At 46.4% G+C, this 26,994-nt stretch overlaps 1 protein-coding gene across 1 annotated transcript in view; it reads left to right on the forward strand.

Moving 5' to 3' along the window:
• Positions 1-221: 221 nt before the first annotated feature.
• The window catches only part of LOC139268149 (transmembrane protease serine 11C-like), a 47,085-nt gene continuing 20,312 nt past the window's right edge, over positions 222-26,994 (forward strand). Inside the window, exons 1-4 of the mRNA XM_070886190.1 lie at positions 222-279; positions 1,699-1,755; positions 6,614-6,776; positions 7,982-8,247. Of these exons, the coding sequence (XP_070742291.1) occupies positions 270-279; positions 1,699-1,755; positions 6,614-6,776; positions 7,982-8,247 (496 nt within the window). The 5' untranslated portion in view covers positions 222-269. The remainder of the gene's footprint in view (positions 280-1,698; positions 1,756-6,613; positions 6,777-7,981; positions 8,248-26,994) is intronic.

A 26,994-nucleotide genomic window follows, 5' to 3' on the forward strand; every position in this document is an offset into this window, starting at 1 on the left:
ACAGAAGGCAGTTCAGGTTTAAGAGCTGAAGACTGCCATTTTGGAATTATTTTTAATGTTTTTTTTCAAAGCGCAGTTGAGCTCCAAAGGCTAAAGATTGCCTATTTTAAATTATTTTATTTGTTTTATTTTAGAAGGCAGTTCCCCTTTAAGGGCTTGAGGCTGCTTTCTAAAATGACAGCTTAGCTTTAATAAAATGCTGCCTCACTCCAGGGGTGCTACGGCAACGCTACATTGGGCCTTCTGCTGAGCGCACAGCCTGAAACAACATGTTGCAAGGTAGGTTTTGTGCCCCAATCATTTAAATCAGCAGGCAGCACTAAAATAACGGTGCTGCCTCCACTCTTTTGGCGGATGTGCATTAACCTCACCTCGTGGTGGCACTGCCCTTTTTTTACTGTGTTATCGTATTTCTAGACCTTGGAGCGGTTGAAAGTAAGCAGGCCCTCTGGAAGTTTACCTTTCAGGGCCTTACCATTGGACCATTTAGGAGACTATGGAATCCACCATGCTCTCAACAGATACATAATTGGCTGTGCCTATTGGAGGTAAGCCTGGGAATGACCCCAAGTCTCCTCATCAATGTAAGGGGGGGCAGGCTTAAGAATTCCCTGATGACCTCACACTGGGAGTAAAATATGAAGAGGACTTCCCTCCTCCCCAGAATTGCCCCACGCAGCCACCTCTCTCCCTCGATCAGCGGGTACTATAGTATACTGGTTATGTCACTGTACTAGTAATCTAGAGGCCTGGACTAATGATCCGGAGACGCAAATTCAAATGCCACCACGGCAGCTGGGGAATTCAAATTCAGTTAATAAATAAACCTGGAATAAAAAGCTATCATCAGTAATGGTGACCATTGTCCTAAAAACCCATCTGGTTCACTAATATTCTGTAAGGAAGAAAATCTGCCATCCTTACCCGGCATGTGACTCCAGACCCACAGCAATGTGGTTGACTCTTAACTTCGCTCTGAAATGGTGGCTCACCGCTTCCTTCTCTAGAGCAATTAGGGATGAGCAATTAATGCTGGCCCTGCCAGTGACGCCCACATCCCGTAAACGAATAAATAAAAAAATAAAACATTTCCAGGCTGCTGCTGCAGTACACTTAAGAAATGTGGGAGGTGGGAGTGACAGGGGAGGGGAAAATGTGCTATTTGTAGCAAAATCGTATGTGCGTTTATAAAGAACACATTTACAATTTCATATTCTTCTGCTTAGTGTTTCATCAAAGGTGTCGTCACTGTTCCAATTTTAGCTTGATTTAAAATGGGTAGAAACATGATACAAACCAATAGTATTTAAGCTGTTATCCTTCGAGGTGCAAAGCTTAAATTTTGCTTGCAAACAAAATGCTCCCTTTGATAGTTCATACTTCAACTTTAACATCGCTGGTAAAAGTAGAAAGTTTTGATATTAAGCACACCGGAATCATCTCCACGTTAATGTTTGTCCAACGTTTGAAACAGAACCACGCGAAGATCATCATCCATACAGAATGACGTAGTATCAGAGACCAGCGCACAATGTTCAAGAGGTTGTTTTAAGATGATTGAGCTGGAAAATGTCAGTTGTAATTGGCAAATGAAAATGAAATGGTGTAAATGGAGCTCATTTTTTTGTACTGTTTGTGTGCTGTGTGGATTCGGTGCAGCTTTAAAAACATTTTCTAAAGTGTATCTCCTTCTCTTAGATGCTACTATTGCACCCACCACTGCAACCACAACCAGAAATATCACCTCAACACCAGGTAAATTAACATTTACTGAGTTTTCATTGTCATTGATCATTTGTGTCGCTTCTGCAGATATCACACAGAATGGAGAAATTCGGTTTTGCCCCATTTGGGGCGTTAAAACTTTAAAAGTTAAAAAAATTAGCGCCGGGCACAAATCATTCTTGCCTCCCGCGAAATTTAGCTTTAGCACTCCAAGAGGGAAGTGGAGTGCTAATTCAAGCGCTAACCACGTTTCTTAGGGTGCTAAAGTCCAAGAGCGGGCGGTAGCGGCAGAGTGTGAAACAATTTCGAGCACATTGGTAACAGCACTCTTTCATCACAGAGGCTGCTTCCCTCGCTTAAAGGGAAGGGCCAATGATGCTGCACAAGCTAGTTGTCATCAGTTCTATGTTGCAAGGTGACCTAGGCGACTGCCATTACAGCCCCAAACACTCTCTCAAAGTGGAGGGCTTGGACATCATGCACCAAAGAAACATAAGGGGTTGGATTTTTGATTTCTATAGCCACAGTTAGTGCCCAGAGGGGGCAGTGATGAGAGCGTTAGAGCTTAGCGACCGGGTGCACAGCTTTTAGTGCCCCGCCAGAAAATTCGTTAACGGTTTAGCCTGGTTACTGACCATTACTCCGATCATGAAGTCAGTCCTGTTGCAAAGCCCACGCTTGTGCCCAGCTCGCTAAATTAGGTGCGGCCACCGCTAAATAATAATGTCTGGAAAAACAGTCGGTACAGGCTTGCAGAGTCGTTAACTGGTGGCTACTTAAAGGGATGAGGAAACACTTCCCTCGGAGGTCACAGTCAGTGCAACGTTTACACAGAACACGGTGCGTGAGCCTCCGAGTTTGCAGCGGTGGGCAGATATAACAGTTCAGGTTGAAAACAATTGATTTTGAAAACTTTAAAGGGTGCATTATTATGCCGCGCCTTTAACTCAGCTTTTCCCAGGATCTGAATCGGAGATCGGTGCTGTAAAATGGGTCGGTTAAATTTAACACTGACATTTTCATTAGCACCGCCCAACCTCCCCCCCCCCCCGCCCCCCTCACCCCCAGGTCAAGTGTGTAACAACTGATTTTGCCCCATCTTTAACTCTTCGCCGAATTCCAACAAATTTCTCGGTGGGAGGCGCAAATCTTTTCAAGGCGTTAAAATTACCGCTCCACCTGGGTTACTATCTCAACTAAAGCGTGACCAACTTTCTCCCCATAAAAACTTTGCTCAGGCACCAGACAATACAGGTGCAGCGTCCTGAATCCAGAACCCTCGGGACCGAGGCCGTTCCGCATTTTGCATTATGATGGATTTTGGAACGTCTTTCTGACGTCACGAATCCGGAAACAGCCGAGCCCAGGTTCGGGTATTTCCGGATTTGGGAATGTCAGAAGGGCAGGGGAAGGGGGGGTGCTCGGCGATGAGCTGTTCGGGTCGCCGGGTGGGGTCTGGCCGCCCTGGTGTTGTTCAAGCGGGGCCCCGCCGAGGAGATGTTCGGGCAGGGCCTCGCCGCCGTGGAGTTGTTCACGCGGGGCCCCGCCGAGGAGATGTTCGGGCAGGGCCCCGCCGCCCTGGTGTTGTTCACGCGGGGCCCCGCCGAGGAGATGTTCGGGCAGGGCCCCGCCGCCCTGGTGCTGTTCGTGTGGGGCCCCACCGAGGAGATGTTGGCGCGCGGCTCCGCCGCCCTGGTGTTGTTCGTGTGGGGCCCCGCCGCCCTGGTGTTGTTCGTGTGGGGCCCCGCCGCCCTGGTGTTGTTCGTGTGGGGCCCCGCCGCCCTGGTGTTGTTCGTGTGGGGCCCCGCCGCCCTGGTGTTGTTCGTGTGGGGCTCCGCCGCCCTGGTGTTGTTCGTGTGGGGCTCCGCCGCCCTGGTGTTGTTCGTGTGGGGCCCCGCCGCCCTGGTGTTGTTCGTGTGGGGCCCCGCCGCCCTGGTGTTGTTCGTGTGGGGCCCCGCCGCCCTGGTGTTGTTCGTGTGGGGCTCCGCCGCCCTGGTGTTGTTCGTGTGGGGCCCCGCCGCCCTGGTGTTGTTCGTGTGGGGCCCCGCCGCCCTGGTGTTGTTCGTGTGGGGCCCCGATGCTGAGATGTTGGCGCGCGGCTCCGCCGCCGTGGTGTTGTTCGTGTGGGGCCCCGCCGCCCTGGTGTTGTTCGTGTGGGGCCCCGCCGAGGAGATGTTCGGGCAGGGCCCCGCCGCCGTGGTGTTGTTCGTGTGGGGCCCCACCGAGGAGATGTTGGCGCGCGGCTCCGCCGCCGTGGTGTTGTTCGTACAGGGCCCCGCCACCGAGATGATTGCGCGGGGCCCCGCCGTGGAGTTGTTCACGCGGGGCCCCGCCGAGGAAATGTTCGGGCGGGGCCCCGCCGAGGAGATGTTCGGGCGGGGCACCACCGCCGTGGAGGAGTTTCTTCTGGCCCGAGATAGGTGGGGTCGGGCAGCCGAGGTAAAGGGGAGGGAGGGGGGCAGAGGCGAAGTCGGGGCGGGCGAAGTTGAACCGGGGCAAAGTTGGTTCGCCGAGGAAAGGGGAGTCCGAATATCGGAACATTTTCCGGTTTCCGGACGACCCCGCCACGGATCGGCCCGGTGACCAGATTCCGGAACATTCTGGATTCCGGAACTCTGGATTTTGGAGGTCGAACCTGTAATAAACGTTGCGCTAGCTGAAAAGCATTCCCATTAATTATCACTTTTGAAGCGGCCATCCGAGTTCACAACGCATCATCTTGCTGGCTCCTGCTGTCACCCATCCTGCCCTAAGATCTCAAAACTCTGTGCCTCCATCAATTGTAAGCTTGGCATCCCTAATTATAGCTTATTAATTACTTTGTTTTTATCATTCTTTTAATCTTGATAGTGTCCTTCACTATCTATCTCAGCCCTTCACGTTGGTTTCTCAATAAAAAGCAATGTACCACAGTAAAACATATAAAGCAGAATAATATATCAAACTGAATACTAACAGGACCAACGGGGCAAGTCTATCCTCTAAGAGAAATAGGTATAATAGTTGAGTACAATAGTCTGGAGTTTAGAAGAAAGAAAGACTTGCATTTATATAGCGCCTTTCACGACCATCTGAGGTCTCAAAGCACTTTACAGCCAATGAAGTACTTTTGGAGTGTAGTCACTGTTGTACTGTTGTAATGTAGGAAACACGGCAGCCAATTTGCGCATAAGCAAGCTCCCACAAACAGCACGGTGATAATGACTAGATAATCTGTTTTTTTTGTTATGTTAATTGAGGGATAAATATTGGCCGGGACAACAGGGATAACTCCACTGCTCTTCTTCGAAATAGTGCCATGGGATCTTTTACATCCACTTGAGAGAGCAGACGGGGCTTCGGTTTAACGTCTCATCCGAATGACGGCACCTCCGACAGTACAGCACTCCCTCAGCACTGCACTGGTGTGTCAGCCTAGATTTTTTGTGCTCAAGTCCCTGGAGTGGGACTTGAACTAGAAGAATGAGAAGTGATCTCATTGAAACTGAGGGTGATTGATAGGATAGATGTTGAAAGGATGTTTCCCCTGTCTGAAGAGTCTAGAATCAGGGGTCACAGTCTCAGAATAAGGGGTCAGCCATTTAAGACTGAGATGAGGAGGGATTTCTTCACTCAGAGGGTTGTGAATCTTTGGAATTCTCTACCCCAAAGTGCTGTGGATGCTGAATTATTGAGTATATTCAAGGCTGAGAGAGATAGATTTTTGTAATCTAGTTGAAATCAAGGAATATGGACATCAGGCAGGAAAGTGCAGTTGAGGTCAAAGATCAACCATGTTCTTATTGAATGGCGGAGCAGCCTCAAAGAGCTGTATGGCCTAATCCTGCTCCTAATTCTTATGGAAAGCAGGCAATACAGAATAGGAGATACAACAAATAAAAGTTTAAATTCACTCCTCTTGTAATCTGCTTCATCTAATTAAGATGATACATTTGCTTTTCTTTTCTCATGTCCTTTTCCTTTCTTCCACATCAGTTTATTTATTTTGTGTAGTTTGTTTTTCTGTTACTTACCCACTGGTGACTGTGGTCTGCAAGCCATCAGGGAAAACTGCAACCCAAGGATCAATTCAAACTCAGCTGGAATTTCAAAGTGAGGCTCTCCACTCGGGACACCAACAGAACCATCCCAGAGAAATGCCACAAACAGCTAATTACACCATTTCTCCACGGTTTCCACCGATCTGCCTGTGGGAGATCGGGAGAATCCCACGGAAATTTTGCTGAACTGTGTAAAATAACTGGAAACTGACCTCCGGCTCAGACTTCACAACTGTAATGAACAGACTCAGTTGTGATCATTTTGGACTTTGAATTAAAATATAAGTGAGGAGTGGGCAGCTTAATTCATGTTGCTGAAAGTGGGGCGATCAGTTAGAGTAGAATCTTCACGTCGACCTATAATGAAGACTTGTATTCATATAGTGACTTTTGTGATCCCAGGATATCCTGAAGCGCTTTACAGACAATGAAGTACTTTTAAAGTGTAGTCACTGTTGTAATGTGGGAATTTGCATTCAGTTTTGCAAAATGCCCTGTATAGGGGAATAATCTTGTTTCTGCTAACCACCGCCCACTTCAGTTTTTGCTCCCCTCTCCTGAACGCCCTATCATATGCTGTGGTGTAGTTTCAAAGAGCACCAGCTGCTCTCTGGTATCTCAGAATGATTCATGTGTGAGGCCACACAATGACTGTCAACATGGCAGTCAATCCCAATCCTATCCCTAGCCAATGTCCACACAAACACACTACCCAATAGGAGTCACTCAGCCATCTGTGGCATCCTTACTGCTGTCTGGCTGAGATCAATAATTCAGCACTGACCAATTTAATTTTTATCCTTTGAAATGAGTATAGCGGACACTAAACCTTTCTGCATTTTATACAGCTTGTGGCTCCAAACCTGCAATATCCAATAAGATTGTTGGTGGGACAGACTCGGTGAATGGTGAATGGCCTTGGCAGGTTAGCCTTCGGATCGGATCACATGTCTGCGGCGCTTCCATCATCTCTGACAGATGGCTCATCTCTGCAGCTCACTGCTTTCAGAAGTAATCACATTATTGATGTCTTCATTTGTGTGGCCTATTAAAACAAATGACACGTTAAATTCGATAAAAAGAACTTTAGTTCACATTTTATTTTGTTGTACTTTGGACTTCCAAAAAGTGTTTACAAAAGATTACATGAAAAGTTGATGATTAAGCTCCAAGATTTGGGTATTGAGTGTAAAAAGTGGGAATAGACAACAAATTGACTGAAGGATTGGCCTGACAGGAGAGTTTTCACTCTCTTTGTTTTGCTGGCTCTGCAGTAAAATCACTGACGGTATTGCACCAAGCAGCACTGCAGGACAATAGTCTGCAAGATATGATATATCATGCTGATGACATCATGCACTGGACATGTCAAGCAGCACCTGAAATCAGTGGTATCACACAAGTGTCGTCCATGACTTTGCATACAATGTCATCTATTGTGATGCCAAAATATAAAGCTTTATTGGTAGTCATAAATATTCAAAAGGGAATTGGGAATATGCTTGAAAAGGAAAGATTTGCACGGCTATGGGGAAAGAGCAGTGGTGTGGGGATAATTGGACAACTCTTTCAAAGAGCAGGCAAAGACACAACGGGTCGAACGCCTCCTTCTATGCTATAAGACTCCATATTGTTATCTGAGTGGACCTTTTGAAATACGAAACATTCAGATGATTCTATCTGTTCAGTTTTACATCCAAGAAGATGTGAGCATCAGGGGTTTCATAGTCTCATACTATATATTATGGACGCAATGGGGTAGATTTTGACATTGTGCGATAGTGTAAAACAATACGATAGCAAGTCAGCAGCCCATTTTACATCTCTCACCATTTTTATTTCCAACGAATTAAATGAGAGAAGTCGGCTGAGATGTAAAACTGGCTGCTGAGTCACTATCACCTGTTTTACACTATCGCACAAAGACAAAATGATCCCAATCTCTTTTTGATAAACCCCAATTGTGATGCAAACAATAGTATACAAATATGTAAGATGCTAATGTTAAAATCTTGCCCATTTGCCTCAACAAAGAATCACCTCAATACCAGTCTTAGATCCAAAATCTTCGCAAAATAAGGTGGATTAATATAGTTTTGAATGCTGCAAGCTGATAAACCTGAATATTGTAATGGACCTTTTAAAAGGCTAATGGAATTTGAACAAAATGTTTATTGCAATGTAATTGACATTTTATTGCCCCTGTTTTTTTAAAGTGCAAACAGCAATCCATTACAATGGGAAGCTTACATGGGATCTGTTGATATACGAAAAGGTACCCTCCGAACCATCAAAAGAATTATCAACCATCCCAATTATGGCATTCTAACCTCAAATGACTTTGACGTCGCAGTGCTGGAGCTGTCCATTCCTCTCAAATTCTCAAACGTCATCCAGCCAATTTGCCTCCCATCGAGTAGCCAAGACTTTCTTGCTGATCAGAGCTGCACAATCACAGGATGGGGTTCTCTTGCTTACAAAGGTTAGTCCTCAAATTATTTGATTTATTGTAAAGTTAACAGAGTGCAACTAAAGCTGTGGTAGTTGAATATATGGTGGTGGCTTAGCGATTCTTTCCTGCTCTGGATGTGGTAAATGTGTGCGATACAACAAATCATTACTTTGGTATGCCTTTTCTTCATACTAAGTGAACATAGAAACATAGAAACATAGAAAATAGGTGCAGGAGCAGGTATTTCGACCTTTCGAGCCTACACCACCATTCAATATGATCATGGCTGATCATGCAACTTCAGTACCCCATTCCTGCTTTCTCTCCATACCCCCTGATCCCTTTAGCTGTACGGGCCACATCTAACTCCCTTTTGAATATATCCATCGAACTGGACCCAACAACTTTCTGTGGTAGAGAATTCCACAGGTTCACAATTCTCTGGGTCAAAAAGTTTCTCCTCATCTCGGTCCTAGACTGTGACCCCTGGTTCTGGACTTCCCCAACATCGAGAACATTCTTCCTGCATCTAAGCTATCCAATCCCGTCAGAATTTTATATGTTTCTATGAGATCCCCTCTCATTCTTCTAATTTCCAGTGAATATAAGCCTAGTCAATCCAGTCTTTCCTCATATGTCAGTCCTGCCATCCCGGGAATCAGTCTGGTGAACCTTTGCTGCACTCCCTCAATAGCAAGAATGTCCTTCCTCAGATTAGGAGACAAAAACTGCACACAATACTCAAGGTGTGGCCTCACCAAGGCCCTGTATAACTGCAGCAAGACCTCCCTGCTCCTATACTCAAATCCTCTCGCTATGAAGGGCAACATGCCATTTGCTTTCTTTACTGCCTGCTGTACCTGCATGCCTACTTTCAATGACTGATATACCATGACACCCAGGTCTCGTTGCACCTCCCCTTTTACTAATCTGTCACCATTCAGGTAATAATCTGCCTTCCTGTTTTTGCCATCAAAGTGGATAACCTCACATTTAGCCCGATTATACTGCATCTGCCATGCATTTGCCCACTCACCTAACCTGTCCAAGTCACCCTGCAGCCTCTTAGCATTTTCCTCACAGCTCACACAGCCACCCAGCTCAGTGTCATCTGCAAACTTGAGATATTACATTCAATTCCTTCGTCTAAATCATTAATAAATATTGTAAATAGCTGGGGTCCCAGCACTGAACCTTGCGGTACCCCACAAGTCAGTGCCTGCCATTCTAAGAAGAATCTGTTTATTCCCACTCTTTGCTTCCTGTCTGCCAACCAGTTCTCTATCTGCGTCCATACTATTATGCTCATAATAAAGGATGAAACTGAGTACTGTGTTAGATCTCTTAATTTTCAATGCGATGCGAACTCCGGTGATAGTTTAACATAACTTTATTCTGGCAGCTGCAACAAACTGCTAGCTTTATGCTAGGTCTTTTGTCCTTCTGAAACACATGGCAACAAATGTCTGTACTTATCCTGGATCAATTTACAATCGTGACCTCGCCCCCTTTGACCTTATTGGTTCAATTGATATGTTGTTAGCCCATAATTGGCTCGCTGCCAAAAGTCCTGAAATGACAAGTTGATTGATGTCTTAATGCAATGTGCTCGCTCTCACATAGGCAAGGGTCTGTGTTTTCTCAACTTTGCAGCCTGTTTGAATTCTCTATCAATCCCCCCTTTGATTCTTTCACAAACTGAATCATAAAACATTAGGTATCACCGGTTAAATATTCTACAAAATAATTTCATACATGTTAATAGAGTTTTCTTCTAAAATTTGTTGATGTGTTTCCGGACATATCCAGACTAGTAGCTTCCACCAACCCGAGTTCCATCGTGGCCACAATGGAAGTCTGGTTTTAGTAGGTTAATTAACCTCATTCAAATTTAATCCAAATCAATATTTTAATTCAACCAGTAAACAACCTTCCCTTAAGCATAACATACCCCTGTGCCATGTACAGATGGTCTGCTGCGACCTGCAAGGTGTCTCACCTGCGGGACAGCAGCTACAGCCACCTGGTTGCAACAACATTTATTCAACATAAACAAATAATATAAAAGTAAAATAATTACAACGAATAGAATGAAACCTTCCACCAATGAAGTTCCTATTGAACCTAGCCATTCAGTGGCTCCGCTCCACAAAGTGAATGATGGGGGTTGCTTAAGTTTTTCTACCTCCTTTTGGATATGCTCCGCTAAGTGGATAAGTTCTTCGGAGCTATCTGGGATATATGTGCAACACTCAGTTCCGAGTAGGGCGCAAGTACCTCCCTTTTCAGCCAGGATATAGTCAAGGGCCAGTCTATTCTGTAGGGCTACTGTGCGAATTGCTACCATTTCTGCATTGATTTTAACTCGGGCCTCTGAGGTATCATTGGCTACCCGTTCCACAACGGATGCCGTGTTAATGGATTCCCTTGCCAGTTTGGCGGTCCCATACCCGGGGATCAGAATGACAAAGAACCTCTCTGTTTCTGCGACAGCTCTTTTAGGACAGTGTAAATGTTCCGACAGTGACTTTATATTATACATATATGGCACAATATAGACTAAATAGCAGGATCCCGTCCAATTCTGGGGCAGCCAAGGGTAAGCCTTGTGGCCACACACCCAATAGATGCCATTATAGGCAATGAATGTTAGCTGTTTCTTTGTCAGCAACACTCCGGGGCCTGTTCAGACCTTTCCATCTGTTTTATTCAGAATCCCCGTTATGTTAAGAACTCCCACATCGGCCCAGTTTGGACGGTTCCGTGGCTTGATTACATTATAATTCCGGGAGCAGTTACTATACCCCATATTTTGGCCACCTTTGATGTTTCTAATCAGACAGACCGATTCCCCCAGTCTTCCTACCCCCGTTGTATTAGTGATAACAAAAAATGGGGGCCGTTTGGAATTATTGTAGTACGGTTGGTACCCCCCTTCAAAGGTAGTCAGATTGTAATCTGCTGACTTCCATTTACGTGCCCAGTTTTCCGTATCCTGAAACGCATTGCCTGCTTTGTTTTGATTAATTATCCACTCAGCCATTTCCGAGATATTCAAGGGAATTGGCCTCAAGGGAATCCCTCCCTTTGAGTGAATAGGTATATGCGCACACACCCAACAACTAGAAATGTTACCTTGTTTGGCATAAATGTATGACATATATAAAAAAGTATTTATATGTAATTCCCTGGGTACTCTATTATTTCCCTTTGGTGCAGAGGGTCGGCTAGTAAGAAGTAGGCAAATGCCTAGAATACCTGCAGTCAGTAGTACAGTAAATTTATACATTTTGGCAAAAAGTAATTGTCCTTATCAGATTTCAGCTTCAGTTACGGGTGCTCGTTGAACATGTGAGGCGTGGATCCAGGCTTTCTTTCCTTGGACTTTAACAGCTGCCTGGGTGGTCAATAACACTTGGTAAGGTCCCTCCCACTTGGCACCCAAAGGTTCTTTATGCAACTTTTTCACATATACCCAGACTCCCGGGATGATGTCGTGTCCTCCTTCGGGTGGATTACCCCAAGCTGCCGATACCTGTCGGGAAACAGAACTTATAGCATTGGTTAGGTCCTGACAGTATGATAACAAAGTGTCACTCATTAAGTGAACATCAGCTTTCCATAAATCGATAGTTCCTGACAGCGACATGGGTCTTCCTGTTATAATTTCAAATAGGCTTAGACCTGTAGTTCTGTTCGGGGTTGCCCTAATGCTACATAGCACTATTGGTAGTGCCTGGGGCCATGGTGTTCCTTCTTGGTGATATTTGACAAGCCATTGTTTCAGAGTTCGATTCATTCGCTCTACTTGTCCTGATGATTGTGGGTGATAAGGACAGTGTAAATACCACGTAATGTTCAGTAACCTACAGACCTCTTGGCAGACAGCACCTGTGAAGTGTGTTTCCTGATCTGAGTCAATGCTACTCGGGACTCCTCATCGGGGAATGTAATCCTTACACAAGACCTTTGCAGTGTGATTGGCTGTGGCTCTTTTAGTTGGGACAGCTTCTACCCATCCAGAGAATCTGTCGACCATGACAAGAATGTTAGTGTATCTTTGGCATGGAGGGAGAGATATATAATCAACCTGCAGATGCTGGAATGGTCCGACAGGGGCAGGGGGCCTCAGTTGGGGCATTACCGTGATGGGTCCAGAATTATTTTTCTGGCAGACCACACAACGGTCTGCTACCAGCTGGGCGTATTTTTTAAATCTCCGACCCCATCAGCTTTTCTGGAACCGTGCCGTCATCTGTTGTGAGGCCAAGTGTCCCCACGAGTGGATCTGTTGGGCTAAAAAAGGCATAAGCGCTTGTGGCGTGACTGGCTTGTCGGTAACTCTTTGTCTCCAGACACCATCTTCACATAGCTTAATTCCTGTCTCAATCCATGTCCATTTTTCCTCTCGGGAGCACTCGCCTTGCATTGATTGAAGGTCTTGTGTCAGAGTCCTGAGTGCTTTCAATCTGCACACCTGTGTTGGTTCTTCTGGGGGAACGCCCTGTGAGGCGGCATCTTTAGCTGCCTGGTCGGCTAGGGCATTTCCCTGTGCTTCCGTGGTATTTTCCTTGGTATGGGCCTTACACTTCAGGATGGACACTTCCTGAGGTAATTGTATGGCCTCTAGTAAGTCTTGGACTTCTTTTCCATTTCGGATAGGTGTACCAGCAGCAGTGAGGAATCCCCTTTTCCGCCATAAAAGACCAAAGTCGTGAGCGACTCCAAAAGCATAACGCGAATCTGTGTAGACATTAGCTGTCTGTCCTTCTGCTATTCGACATGCTTCTGACAGGGCCCGTAACTCGGCCTGTTGTGCTGACGTTCCTGAGGGTAAACATCCTTTTGCTACTACCTCATATAAGGTTGTAACTGCCCATCCTGCTTTTCTGGTACCATTGTCAACAAAGGAGGAATCATCTGTAAACAGGATGAGGTCTGGGTTGTGTAGAGGCTCTTCTGCTAAGGCTGCTTCTTCTGTTTCTTTTAAAATCTCCACGCCGTCATGCTCTTCACATTCTCCCCCCTCTTGCTCCCTCGATTCTGACATCGGGAGCATAGTTGCGGGATTAACCGGGCTGGCCTGGACGATATGGAGATTAGGAGCTTCCAAAACTGCTGTCCAGCGGGTCCATCTAGCTGCCGTCACCTGAGACATTCTATTCATAGACAGCAAAGCGTGTACGGTGTGGGGACACTTGACCATCAGCTTTTGGTCGAGGACTAGACCCGCAGTGATCATTACCGCTCGACATGTAGCTTCCATGGCCCTGAGGCAACTTCCCCATCTGAGGGCTACCGCATCCAGTTTTGCCGAATAATAGCCAATAGGTCTTTGCCGATCCCCATGTTCTTGTGTCAGTATAGCTGTCATATATCCTTCTTTCTCATGGACAAACAGGGCAAATGGCTTACCACTGTCGGGGATTCCCAGAGCCGATGCCGAACACAAAGTCTTTTTCAAACTCAAAGGCCTCTTGCTGTTCCTTAGTGAGAGTGATGGCTTCTTTAGAGGCACGTTTCCCCTTTAAGATATCATTCAATGGCTGAGCAAGCTGTGTGAAGGAGTCAATCCAATTTCTGTTAAAGTTACACAATCCCAAAAAGGACCTTAATTCCTGAATAGTAGTGGTTTTTTTAGCAGCCCGAATGGCTGCAGTTCTATCCTGGGTAAGTTCTCTCTTTCCTTGTGAAATTTTTTGTCCCAGGTATACAACCTCTTCTTGGGATATTTGTGCTTTGTCGATGCTGGCTTTATGTCCTTTCAGCCAAAGGTGATCCAGCAAAGCTCGTAAATCTTGTTCATGCTGTTCTTCCATGTTTGAAGCTAGCAGGATATCGTCTACATATTGGATGACAGGGGAGGTAATTCTCGCAAAATTCTTGTAAAGCCATGTGGAATACTGTAGGGCTGTTGTGGAAACCCTGCGGTAACTGGGTCCAAGTATACTGTTGTCCTTGGACAGTGAAAGCAAACCACTGTTGAACCTCCGGTGCCAGAGGCACCGACCAAAATCCATTGGCCATATCTATAACCGAGAAATATTTATGTTCCAGTTTGAGGGCATTAAAAATGGTGGAGGGATCTGCGACCAAAGGAGCTTTTTGATCAATACATTGGTTAGCTTTCCTATAATCGACGGTCAAACGCCAAGTCTCATTAGATTTCTGTACCGGCCACACGGGACTATTGGAGGAGCTATGCGTTTTAATAAGCACCCCTTGTTTCTCCAATTGCTGAATAACCGGTAAGATTCCCGCGATTGCAGTTGGACTGATGGGATACTGTTTAGTGCATGGAGGCTTGGTCCCGGTAAATGACACAGGCTCCATCTGGAGTAGGCCACAATCGTTCTTATCTTTAGCCATATCGGGTGTTGCTTCGATTCTTCTTTCTTCAAAGTTCTAATTGACCATGTCACCCGACCATCCTCGAAATGCAATGATGAATCTACTTGGATTAGGACGTCCATTCCCAAAAGGGGTTGATCTACTGGGCCTATCCAGACTGGCGTGGTTAGTTCATGTGGACCCAGCCCTATAAGTACCGGTGTTGTCCTTTTAATTTCCATTTTATGGCCCCCAACTCCATAGGCTGTACGTGCCCTACCATCCAACGCAAAAAGTCTCCATATTGTAGGGGTAAGCATGTTAATTCCGCCCCTGTGTCTAAAACACAGTCCACATCCTTATCGCCCACCCTCACAGTTATATATAGCCCATCTCCCCTTTGTTGTATTAGTGCGAGGAGGGGGGCCAGGACGGGCACTAATCATTTTTTGCTATCCCAAGTAACTCTTTCTGTTGTTGTATTGTAAGTCGCTTAAATGCTTCTATGAGGTCGTTATCTTGTGACAAGCCTGGTTTGTTGGCTGAACTGTATCCCTGGCTGCATCCTCTTCCCCGGCCATGACTTTGCTGTTTCGCCCTGCATGTCTTGGCCCAGTGACCTTCTCACCACAATAATGACATTTTCCGGGTAATTTTCCTAATGACTGTTTATCGGAATCCTGGGATATCCATCCCATAGCCTTGCACAGCTTGGACTTTAGCTCCCATATCCCTGTCTAATTGGTTACATCGCTCCACCAACGCTGCAAGTTGGTCCGATAACACTACCTTAAGCATTTTGGACAGTTCTGGCTTTAGACTGTCACGAAAGCTGCTTTCAGGGGTCCAAACTCTTGTTCATCCATTTCCTCATCCATATTATTCATACCCGAATGTTCTAGCCACGTGCATCTAAACCGCTCATCATACTCCAGAACCTCCTCTGTTCCTTTCTGTTGGCAGGCTGCAATTTTTCCCCAGTCTGTCTTAGCTGGACTGAAGGCTTGCAGCCAGTGTTTAATCGCATCCCACCCTGCATCTAATTCTTGCTCAGCCCTCCCCAAAGCTTCTTTTACCTTGTCGTACAATTTCCTTCCTTGTGTTTTTGGCACCATTATGGTCAAAATTTCCACTCTGTCCCAGGGATGAAGTTGATATATATTTCTTAAGCGATCCAATTGGTCCCACGTTTTCACTCCCCCTTTCTTTGGATTGGGCAACTCCTTGGACCATTTATCAATTTTCTCTGGGTCTGCCGGATCATGAAATAAGTATTTTTCATACAGCCTTTTCTTCGTTTTTTTTGGTTCCGCCATCATCCGCAGTCTCTTCTGATTTGACTACAACTCGTTTTTTTTTAAACGGGACAAAACGCACCCCTAATTCTTCATCCTCCGACCCTGTATCGCCGGAGGACTCAGAATCCGTATTTATTCCTTGGTCGTGTCTTCGGGTTTGCGCTTTTAATTTATCCAAACATGGGTACCCTGGGAATTGATCAATACATTTTCCTTTTCCTATTACTGTCTCTTGACCTAATGATTTTTTCCATTCTTTAATTTCACCTTTAATATCTTTAACTTCCGCTTCCAACTTTTCAAGTTCAAGCTTTTTCTGTCTCATTTGTTCACAAACCACTTGCAATTGGTCCTTTGTACTGGTCAGGTCCCTATCATGTTGGGAACGCGTTATAATTTCATTCTGCTGTCGGATCTGTCTCATAACGACTAAGGACCATCTGGTTCGTTCTTTATTTTTCATGCGGGTCGTTTTTCCCCAGACCCTTTTGATCTCGTCCAAGGACCATTGTCCTTTGGAGGTTCCATACTTTTGTTCAATCGTAATACAGGTTTTAGATAAGTCGAATTGTTGCTCTATGTATTCTTTCAACTGTTTGAGGATTTCGTCTATCAAAACCTCAGGTGGTGCCCGCCCGCCTTTAACAGTTGTAGGCAATTCTTTGCTCTTATCTTTTGCTGCCATAGTATTAATTTCTTTACTGGGGTCTCAAGTCGTAGGCTTTCCAGCCTATCAGTGGGTCGGTGATGAATTAACTAACACACCGCCGAAGTTTAGATGTCTATGGGACCTCGAGCCAATTACCAACCGGAGGCTTTGCAAACCGGAGGCTTTCGGAATCGCGAAGAAGGGGAGGTGAATTTAGACAGTTGACCGAGGACTTTGAGAAAGAGGAGTCCTTACCTCAGTATGTAGGCCCGATGTCCAAAATTCAGTTTCTTCCCTCAGCGATCCTGTTCGTGACGCCAAAATTGTTAGATCTCTTAATTTTCAATGAGATGCGAACTTCGGTGATAGTTTAACATAACTTTATTCTGGCAGCTGCAACAAACTGCTGGCTTTATGCCAGGTCCTTTGTCCTTCTCAAACACATGGCAAAAAAATGGCTGTACTTATCCTAGATCAATTTACAATCATGACCTCGCCCCCTTTGACCTTATTGGGTCAATTGATATGTTGTTAGCCCATAATTGACTCGCTGCCAAAAGTCCTGAAATGTCAAGTTGATTGATGTCTTAATGCAATGTGCTCGCTCTCACGTAGGCAAGTGTCTGTGTTTTCTCAACTTTGCAGCCTGTTTGAATTCTCTATCAACTGTATGCAATGAGTAAGTGTGACCTTAGCTCCTTTAATTGAACTCCAGAGTGCTGGTACAGCGTGGGATGCCTGCTTATATATAGTGCTCCCAAGAAATGCTGTGATCCCTTGGGACTCCAACAGGTAGGCCCTCTGGTGGTGTGTGATACAGGTTGCCATGGGTTACATACATAACATCACTCCCTCGTAAAGTCAATAGTACACTTATTTACAGGGTGAGACGATCTGGGGCTTTTCACTCCCTTGTCAATCGTCTCAGTACAAATGCAGGTGTGGGTAAGTTGGTTGGTTCTTCACTGGGCTGCTGGGCTGCTGGGGATGGTGAGTTCGGCTTCGTGGTCAACTGCGATGTCGGTTGCCACTTGTGTGTGTGTTGGAGGGTCGAAGTTGGTGGTGTCCTCTTCGGGTTGCTCGTAGCTGTTACTGAACCGCAATTTGGTTTGGTCCAAATGCTTTCTGCACGTTAGTCCATTGGCCAATTTGACTTGAAACACCCTGCTCCCTTCTTTGGCTATGACTGTAGCAGCAAGCCATTTGGGACCATGTCCATAATTGAGTACAAACACAGGGTCATTGACCTCAATATCGCGTGACAAGTTTGCGCGATCATGCTACATGCTTTGTTGATGCCACCTGCCCTCGACGTGATCATGGAGATCAGGGTGGACAAGAGAGAGCCTTGTTTTGAGTGCCCTTTTCATGAGCAGCTCGGCTGGGGGAAACCCGGTGAGTGAGTGGGGTCTGGTGCGGTAGCTGAGCAGGACTCGGGACAGTCGGGTCTGCAGGGAGCCTTTCGACACGCATTTCAAGCTTTGCTTGATGGTTTGAACTGCCCGTTCTGCCTGGCCGTTGGATGCAGGCTTCAATGGGGCAGATGTGACGTGCTTGATTCCATTGCGGGTCATGAATTCCTTGAATTCAGCACTGGTAAAACACGGCCCATTGTCGCTGACAAGGACATCAGGCAGGCCGTGCGTGGCAAACATGGCTCGTAGGCTTTCGATGGTGGTGGTGGACGTGCTTACAGACATTATTATACATTCAATCCATTTTGAATAAGCATCCACAACAACCAAGAACATTTTGCCTAGAAATGGGCCCGCAAAGTCAACGTGGAACCTAGACCACGGTTTGAAGGGCCACAACCACAAACTTAGTGGTGCCTCTCTGGGTGCATTGTTCAGTTGAGAGCAAGTGTTGCACTGGCACATGTATGACTCTAAATCTGAGTCAATGCCGGGCCACCACACATGGGATCTGGCTATGGCGTTCATCATTATTATGCCTGGGTGGGTGCTGTGTAGGTCGCGTATGAACATTTCTCTGCATTTCTTGGGCAAGACCACGTGATTACTCCACAAAAGACAGTCCGCCTGTAAGGACATTTCGTCTTTGCGCCTGTGGAATGGCTTAATCTCTTCCTGCATCTCCGCTGGTCTGCTGGACCAGCTCCCATGGAGGACACAGTTTTTTTACCAGGGACAGTAAAGGATCCTGGCTGGTCCAGGTCCTGATCTGATGGGCCGTAACAGGTGACTTTTCGTTTTCGAATGCATCCATCACCATGAGCAAGTCTGCAGGCTGTACCATTTCCACCCCGGTGGTGGGCAATGGTAGCCGACTGAGAGCATCAGCGCAGTTCTCTGTGCCCGGCCTGTGGGTGGATTACATAGTTGTATGCCGACAGCGTGAGCGCCCATCTTTGGATCCGGGCAGAGGTATTGGTGTTGATCCCTTTGCTCTCTGAGAATAGCGATATGAGCAGCTTATGGTGAGTTTCTAGCTCAAACTTGAGACCAAACAAATACTGGTGCATTTTTTTCACCCCGTAAATGCACACCAGAGCTTATTTTTCAATCATGCTGTAGGCCCTTTCAGCCTTGGACAGACTCCTGGTTGCATAGGCGACCGGTTGCAAAATCCCCAATTCGTTAGCCTGTTGTAACACACAACCGACCCTGTATGACGACGCATCGCAAGCTAGCACTGATCGTTTACATAGGTTATACAGAACAAGCAGTTTGTTTGAACACAATAGATTTCTGGCTTTCTCAAAGCCAACCTCTTGTGAATTCCCCAATACTCAGTCGTCTCCCTTGCGCAGTAGCACGTGTAGGGTTTCGAACAAGGTGCTTAACCCAAGTAGGAAATTACCAAAATAGTTGAGGAGTCCCAGGAATGACCGCAGCTCTGTCATGTTCTGTGGTCTCGGCGCGTACTTGATGGCCTCCGTCTTGGCGTCGGTGGGTCTGATGCCATCTGCTGCGATTCTTCTTCCCAAGAACGCAACCTCTGGCACCAGGAAAACACACTTTGAGTGTTTCAACCTGAGTCCCACGCGCTCTAGCCGACTAAGAACCTTTTCCAGATTCTTCAGTGTTCGATGGTGTCCCGACCTGTGACCAGTATGTCGTCCTGGAAAACCACGGTGCATGGAACCAACTTTAGCAGGCTCGCCATGTTCCGTTGGAATATTGCCGCGGCCAAACGAATCCCAAAAGGGCATCTATTATAGATGAACAGACCTTTGTGCATGTTGATGCAGGTGAGGCCTTTCGAAGATTCCGCCAGTCCTGCGTCATGTAGGCCGAGGTCAGGTCCAACTTGGTGAACGTCTTTCCTCCAGCCAGGGTCGCAAATTGGTCATCTTCCTTGGGTAGCGGGTACTGGTCCTTTAGCAAAAAACGGTTAATCGTTATTTTATAGTCCCCACAAATTCTGACCGTGCCGTCGCCTTTGAGTACTGGGACAATCGGACTGGCCCACTCGTTGAGTTCCACCGGCGCAATGATGCCTTCTCGCTGCAGCCTGCCCAGCTCAATTTCCATTTTCTCTCGCATCATATACGGTACCGCCCGTGCCTTGTGGTGGATGGGTCGTGTACCGGGAACCAAGTGGATCTGCACCTTTGCCCCCAAGAAACTTCCAATGCCTGGCTCGAACAACAATGGGAATCTGCTCAGATGGACAAAAACGCTCGGATGTTATCCCAGTTCCAGCGGATTTTTCCCAGCCAGCTTCTGTCGAACATTGTGGGGCCTTCCCCAGGTACGATCCATAGTGGGAGTTCGTGCACTGCTCCATCATAAGAGACTTTTACTTCTGCACTGCCAATTACAGGGATCAGCTCTTTGGTGTAAGTTCTTAGCTTGGTGTGAATGGGGCTGAGCTTGGGCCTGTGTGCCTTGTTGCACCACAGCCTGTTGAAGGCCTTTTTGCTCATTATAGACTGACTTGCACCCATGTCCAGTTCCATGGATACTGGAATTCCATTCAGTTCAACTTTTAACATAATCAGTGGACATTTCATGGTGAAGGTGTGCACCCCATACACTTCTGCCTCCTCGGTTCGAGTCTCTAGTTCAGCCTGATCCACCATGGATCGATCTACCTCTGCAACGTGGTGGTTTTCAGGGTTTGCAGCTCACCTGCACATTCACCCGGAGGTGTCACATTGTTCTGCAGCCATTGCACGCAAAATGTTTGAAGCAGCATTGATGGGCCCGATGATCACCTCCACAATGTCAACAAGATGTTAACTGTCTGATTGATGGCAGACTCTGGGTCATCTGAGGTCATGCAGCAGCCGGCGTGTAGGTTCTGCCATGTATATTCCTGCTTGAAAATGACATTACTTTGTGCACAGTACTAGCTGAAACCTCTTTATGTTGCGAAATTTGTTTGGTGTTACGCTGGTGGGCGTAAATGCCTGGGCTATCGTTATCGCTTTGCTCAGGTTCGGTGTTTCAACAGTCAATAGTTTGCGAAGGATAACCTCATGGCCAATGCCAAGCACAAAAAAGTCCCTTAACATTTGTTCAAGGAATCCATCGAATTTGCAATGTCCTGCCAAGGCGCCTTAGTTCGGCGACGTAGCTCGCCACTTCCTGGCCCTCCGACCGTTGACATGTGTAGAACCGATAGCTCGCCATCAAAACGCTTTCCTTCGGATTTAGGTGCTCCCGGACCAGCGTACACAATTCTTCATGGGATTTGGTTGTTGGTTTCACCGGAGCTAGGAGATTCTTCATGAGGCCATAGGTTGTTGCCCCACAGACGGTAAGGAGGCTCGCCCTTCGTTTGGCAGCATTCGCGTCCCCTTCCAGCTCATTGGCCACGAAGTATTGGTTGAGTCTCTCCACGAAGGCCTCCCAATCGTCCCTTCTGAGAATTTCTCCAGGATTCCAACAGTTGTTTGCATTTTCGTGCGGTTGTTCATTACCTCGTCGCCAATTATTATGCTCATAATAAAGGATGAAACTGAGTACTGTATACAATGAGTAAGTGTGAACTTAGCTCCTTTCTTTAAACTCCAGAGTGCTAATACAGCGTGGTAGGCCTGCTTATATACAGTGCTCCCAAGGGATACTGGGAACCCTTGGGACTCCAACAGGTAGGCCCTCTGGTGGTGGTGTGATGCACGTTGCCAAGGGTTACATAACAAATACATTACCTCTAATCCCATGTGCCTTAATTTTGCACATTAATCTCTTGTGTGGGACCTTGTCAAAAGCCTTTTGAAAGTCCAAATACACCACATCCACTGGTTCTCCCTTATTCACTCTACTAGTTACATCCTCAAAAAATTCTAGAAGATTTGTCGAGCATGATTTCCCTTTCATAAATCCATGCTGACTTGGACCGATTCTGTCACTGCTTTCCAAATGCACTGCTATTAAATCTTTAATAATTGATTCCAACATTTTCCCCACAACCGATGTCAGGCTAACCGGTCTATAATTCCCTGTTTTCTCTCTCCCTCCTTTTTTAAAAAGGGGTTACATTAGCTACCCTCCAATCCATAGGAACTGACCCAGAGTCCATGGAATCTTGGAAAATGACCACCAATGCATCTACTATTTCTAGGGCCACTTCCTTAAGTACTCTGGGATGCAGACTATCAGGCCCTGGGGATTTATCGGCCTTCAATCCCATCAATTTCCCTAACACCATTTCCTGACTAATAAGGATTTTCCTCAGTTCCCTCAGTTCCTCCTTCTTGCTAGACCCTTGGTCCCCTAGTAGTTTCGGGAGGTTATTCGTGTCTTCCTTAGTGAAGGCAGAACCAAAGTATTTGTTCAATTAGTCTGTCATTTCTTTGTTCCCCATTATGAATTCACCTGATTCTGACTGTAAGGGACCTGCATTAGTCTTCACTAATTTTTTTCTCTTCACATATCTATAGAAGCTTTTGCAGTCAGTTTTTATGTTCCCTGCAAGCTTACTCTCATACTCTATTTTCTCCGTCCTAATTAAACCCTTAGTCCTCCTCTGCTGAATTCTAAATTTATCCCAGTCCTCAGGTTTGCTGCTTTTTCTGGCCAATTTATATGCCTCTTCCTTGGATTTAACACTATCCCTAATTTCCCTTGTTAGCCACGGTTGAGCCACCTTCCCCGTTTTATTTTTACGCCACACAGGGATGTACAATTGTTGAAGTTCATCCATGTGATCTTTAAATGTCTGCCATTGCCTATCTACCGTCAACCCTTTAAATATCATTCGCCAGTCTATCCTAGCCAATTCACGTCTCATACCATCGAAGTTACCTTTCTTTAAATTCAGGACGCTAGTCTCTGAATTAACTGTGTCACTCTCCATCTTAATGAAGAATTTTACCATATTATGGTCACTCTTCCCCAAGGGGCCTCGCACGACAAGATTGTTAATTAATCCTCTCTCATTACACAAGACCCAATTTAGGATGGCCAGCGCTCTAGTTGGTTCCTCGACATATTGGTCTAGAAAACTATCCCTTATACACTCCAGGAAATCCTCTTCCTCAGTATTACTACCAGTTTGGTTAGCCCAATCTATATGTAGATTAAAGTCGCCCATGATAACTGCTGTACCTTTATTGCAAGCGTCCCTAATTTCCTGCTTGATGCAGTCCCCAACCTCACTACTACTGATTGGTGGTCTGTACACAACTTCCACTAACGTTTTCTGCCCTTTGGTGTTTCTTAGCTTTACACATATTGGGCCCAAGTTTTGAGCCGCGCCTAGAACGGCGCAGTCCCGACCTGGACGCCCATTTTTCGCGCCACAAAGTGCGCCTAAAAAAAACTTCCAGATTCTCCAGCTCCCTGCAGGTCATTTGCAGCTCGGCGCAGTGCAGCATGAGCTGTAGGGGGCAGAGCCAGATCCCTGCGCTGAAAACAGTGCCGGGACCTCTGCACATGCGCGCTACAGTGGGCGCGCATGTGCAGTAGCTCCAGGCGCCCAAAACTGTGTGGGAGGGGCCCGAAGCACGCAGCCCTTAGCCCTGGCCGAATGGCCTCACTGGGGCTGCGTGCATAAGGCTCCTCCCACGCCCAGCTCCTGCTTCCTCCCGACCCGACTCGACTCCCGCTTCCACCTCCGCCCCCCCCCCGCCCCCGGACTGGACCAGACCTGACCTCCCTCCCCCCGACCTGACCTCCCTCTCCCTCCCTCCCCCCGACCCGAACCGAACCGACCTCCCTCCCACACCCCCCCGACCCGCGCTCCCCCCGACCCGACCCAACGCCACCTACCTGTAAATCTGGTGCTGGGGACGGGCCCTGCCCGAAGTCTTGGGCCCTGCCCGAAGTCTCGGGCCCGGCCGGGCCCGGCCCATTCACCCTCCCTCCCTCCATCTCCTTCCCCCCCCATCTCCTTTCCCCCCCATCTCCTTTCCCCCATCTCCTTTCCCCCCATCTCCTTTCCCCCCCTCCGTTTCCTTTCCCCCCATCTCCTTTCCCCCCATCTCCTTTCCCCCATCTCCTTTCCCCCTCATCTCCTTCCACCCCCTCCCCTTCTCCTTCTCCCCCTCCCCCTTCTCCTCCTCCCCCTCCCCCCTTTCTCCTCCTCCCCCCTGCCCCCCTCCCCCCTCCCCCCTCCCTCTTCTCCTCCTCCCCCCTCCCCCTTCCCCTCCTCCTTCTCCCCCCCTCCCCCTTCTTCCCCCTCCCCCTTCTCCCACCCTCCTCCTTGTCCCACCCTCCCCTTCTCCCCTTCTCCCCCATCCCTCCCCCTTCCCTTTCTCTGCTCCCCCCCTCTCTCCCTCTACCCCCCTCCTCCCCCTCCCCTCGCTGTCAGAAACACAGACACTGACAGACAGAGAATGAGAGACACACACACAGACAGACAGAGAGATAGAGACACTGACAGAGACACACTGGGGGGGGGCATCCCAGCACGCTGTTGGAGGGCTCCTGGTGCTGCAGTCGGTAAGTACAAAATGTTTTATTTATTGATTTTTTTAAAAATTATTTCTTATTAATTTTTTTTGATTGATTTATTGGTTGATTTATTGATGTTTTTAGCATTTATTATTGATGATGGCTCTTTAATTGTAAAACTGAAGTGTTTAATGTTTGTAAACTTCCCTTTAAACCCCCCCCCCCCGCCCCCCATTCCCTACGCCTGATTTGTAACCTACGCCTGATTTTCTAAAGTGTAGACAAGGTTTTTTCGAGCGTACAAAAATCTTCACTTACTCCATTCTAAGTTAGTTTGGAGTAAGTTTTCACTGACGTAACTTTGAAAACAGGCGTAAGTGGCCGGACACGCCCCCTTTTGAAAAAAAAATTCTGTTCCAAAGTGAAACTGTTCTAACTGACTAGAACTGGAGCAAACTAAATGCCGAGAATTCCGATTTCTAAGATACTCCGTTCTACACCAGTTGCTCCTAAAAATCAGGAGCAAATCATGGCGAAACTTGGGGCCATAGATTCCACGTCATCCACGCTAATGTCCTTCCTTACTATTGCGTTAATCTCCTCTTTAACCAGTGACGCTATCCCACCTCCTTTTCCTTCCTGTCTATCCTTCCTGAATATTGAATACCCCTGGATGTTGAGTTCCCAGCCTTGGTTACCCTGGAGCCACGTCTCCGTAATCCCAGTGAAGGTGTGGGGTGAAATTATGTTAGTATCACAGGATAAATATAAACGGAAATTCAAACTCAAAATGATCCTAACTGGAACCATTTAGGTTAAGTTATTAAATGATAAAATTTTACCTGATTTAGACTATATTCAGAATATTTGTAATTCTGCTGCCTAAAGCTTTTGCAGCACTTGTTTACAAGCCTGACATCTAATGCATTTTGCTTAAAAATGTAACTCTTACTTTCAAACCCTTTCTGTGGAGAAATGGGCAGAAAGTTCTGAAACATGACTGCCACACGTAGCTGGTTTTGCAAACTTATCTTAATCAGCCTGCAACCTATTGATTTGGTCTAAATTACTTATCCTTGTGTGCATTCGATTTAAGGGTGGTTCCATTTCTGCCCTCATCTAAATCATCAATGAAATTGGCCTCAACAACCTTCAGACCACTGAAGATGCTCAGGTCTTGAGATTATGCAGTGGGAATGTTAGCTTGTGAAGGCAGAATGGGTTTGCATCAAATTGTTTTGTCTGCTATTTTAATGGTGGTGTTAATCCATTTAAACATAGTTAATGCCTCAATTAAAATAGCAGAGGAACCTGGGGCTCCTTGTACATGAAACACAAAAAGTTAGTTTGCAGATACAGCAAGGAAGGCAAATGGAATGTTGGCCTTTATTGCAAAGGGGATGGAGTATAAAAGCAGAGAAGTCCTGCTGCAACTGTACAGGGTATTGGTGAGGCCACACCTGGGGACTGTATTTAAGGAAGGATATACTTGCATTGGAGGCTGTTCAGAGAAGGTTCACTAGGTTGATTCTAGAGATGAAAGGTTTGACTTAGGAAGATAGTTTGAGTAGGTTGGGCCTATACACATTGCAGTTCAGAAGAATGAGAGGTGATCTTATCAAAACATATAAGATAATGAGAGGGCTCGATGAAGTGAATGCAGAGAGGATATTTCCACTCATAGAGGAAACTAAAACTAGGGGACATAGTCTCAGAGAATAAGGGGCCGCCCATTTAAAACTGAGATGAAAAGGAATTTCTTCTCTCAGAGGGTTGTAAATCTATGTAATTCTCTGCCTCAAAGACCTGTGGAGGCTGGGTCATTGAATATATTTAAAGCAGAGATAGACAGATTTTTGAGCGATAAGGGAATAAAGGGTTATGGAGAGCAGGCAGGGAAGTGGAGCTGAGTCCATGATCAAATCAGCCATGATCTTATTAAATGGCGGAGCAGGCTCGAGGGACCAGGTGGCCTACTCCTGCTCCTATTTCTTATGTTTTTATGTAATTCCTTATATGTGTTGAGTCAAGTTCTGCTATATCCTGCATTCACTCACACATGTACATAGCCAAGATGAAATGTTTCATATTATAGAGTGATCTACCTAACACTCTAGGTCAAAATATATGCAATAATGTCGTATATTTAAGCTGGCCTCGGAGATAAAATGCTGTTACAACTAGGAAATAGCAATTTCAATCCCATTCTCAAGGTTAACAAAAGTTCATCAGACAGAATTGTTTGGTGCATCTATTACCCACCAGGGAAATAAATGAGAGCCATTAATGGGATCCATTCCAATAATGGCATCAACCTCAGCATTTCCATGTCTTTCGATGAGATGGTAAACTGAGGCCCTGTCTGCCTGCCCAGGTGGATGTACAAGATCTCATGGGACTATTTCGAAGAAGAGCAGGGGAGTTCTCCCCGGTGTCCTGGCAAACATTTATCCCTCAACCAGCAATCTTTAAAAAAAAAGATTGTCTGGTCATTTTTCTAATTGTTCGTTGTGGGAGATTACTGTGCACAAATTGGCTGCCGCTTTTCCTACATTACAGCAGTGACTATGTTTCAAAGTACCTCATTAGCTGTAAAGCACTTCAGGACATCCTGAGGCTGTGAAAGGCAAGTTCTTTCTTTACTGTTACTCTCAGCTACTAACTGATGTTTAAACTTTGAAGCTGCCAGATT

This window comes from Pristiophorus japonicus, chromosome 1 (genome assembly GCF_044704955.1).
Source record: "Pristiophorus japonicus isolate sPriJap1 chromosome 1, sPriJap1.hap1, whole genome shotgun sequence".
NCBI classification, from domain to species: Eukaryota; Metazoa; Chordata; class Chondrichthyes; family Pristiophoridae; genus Pristiophorus; species Pristiophorus japonicus.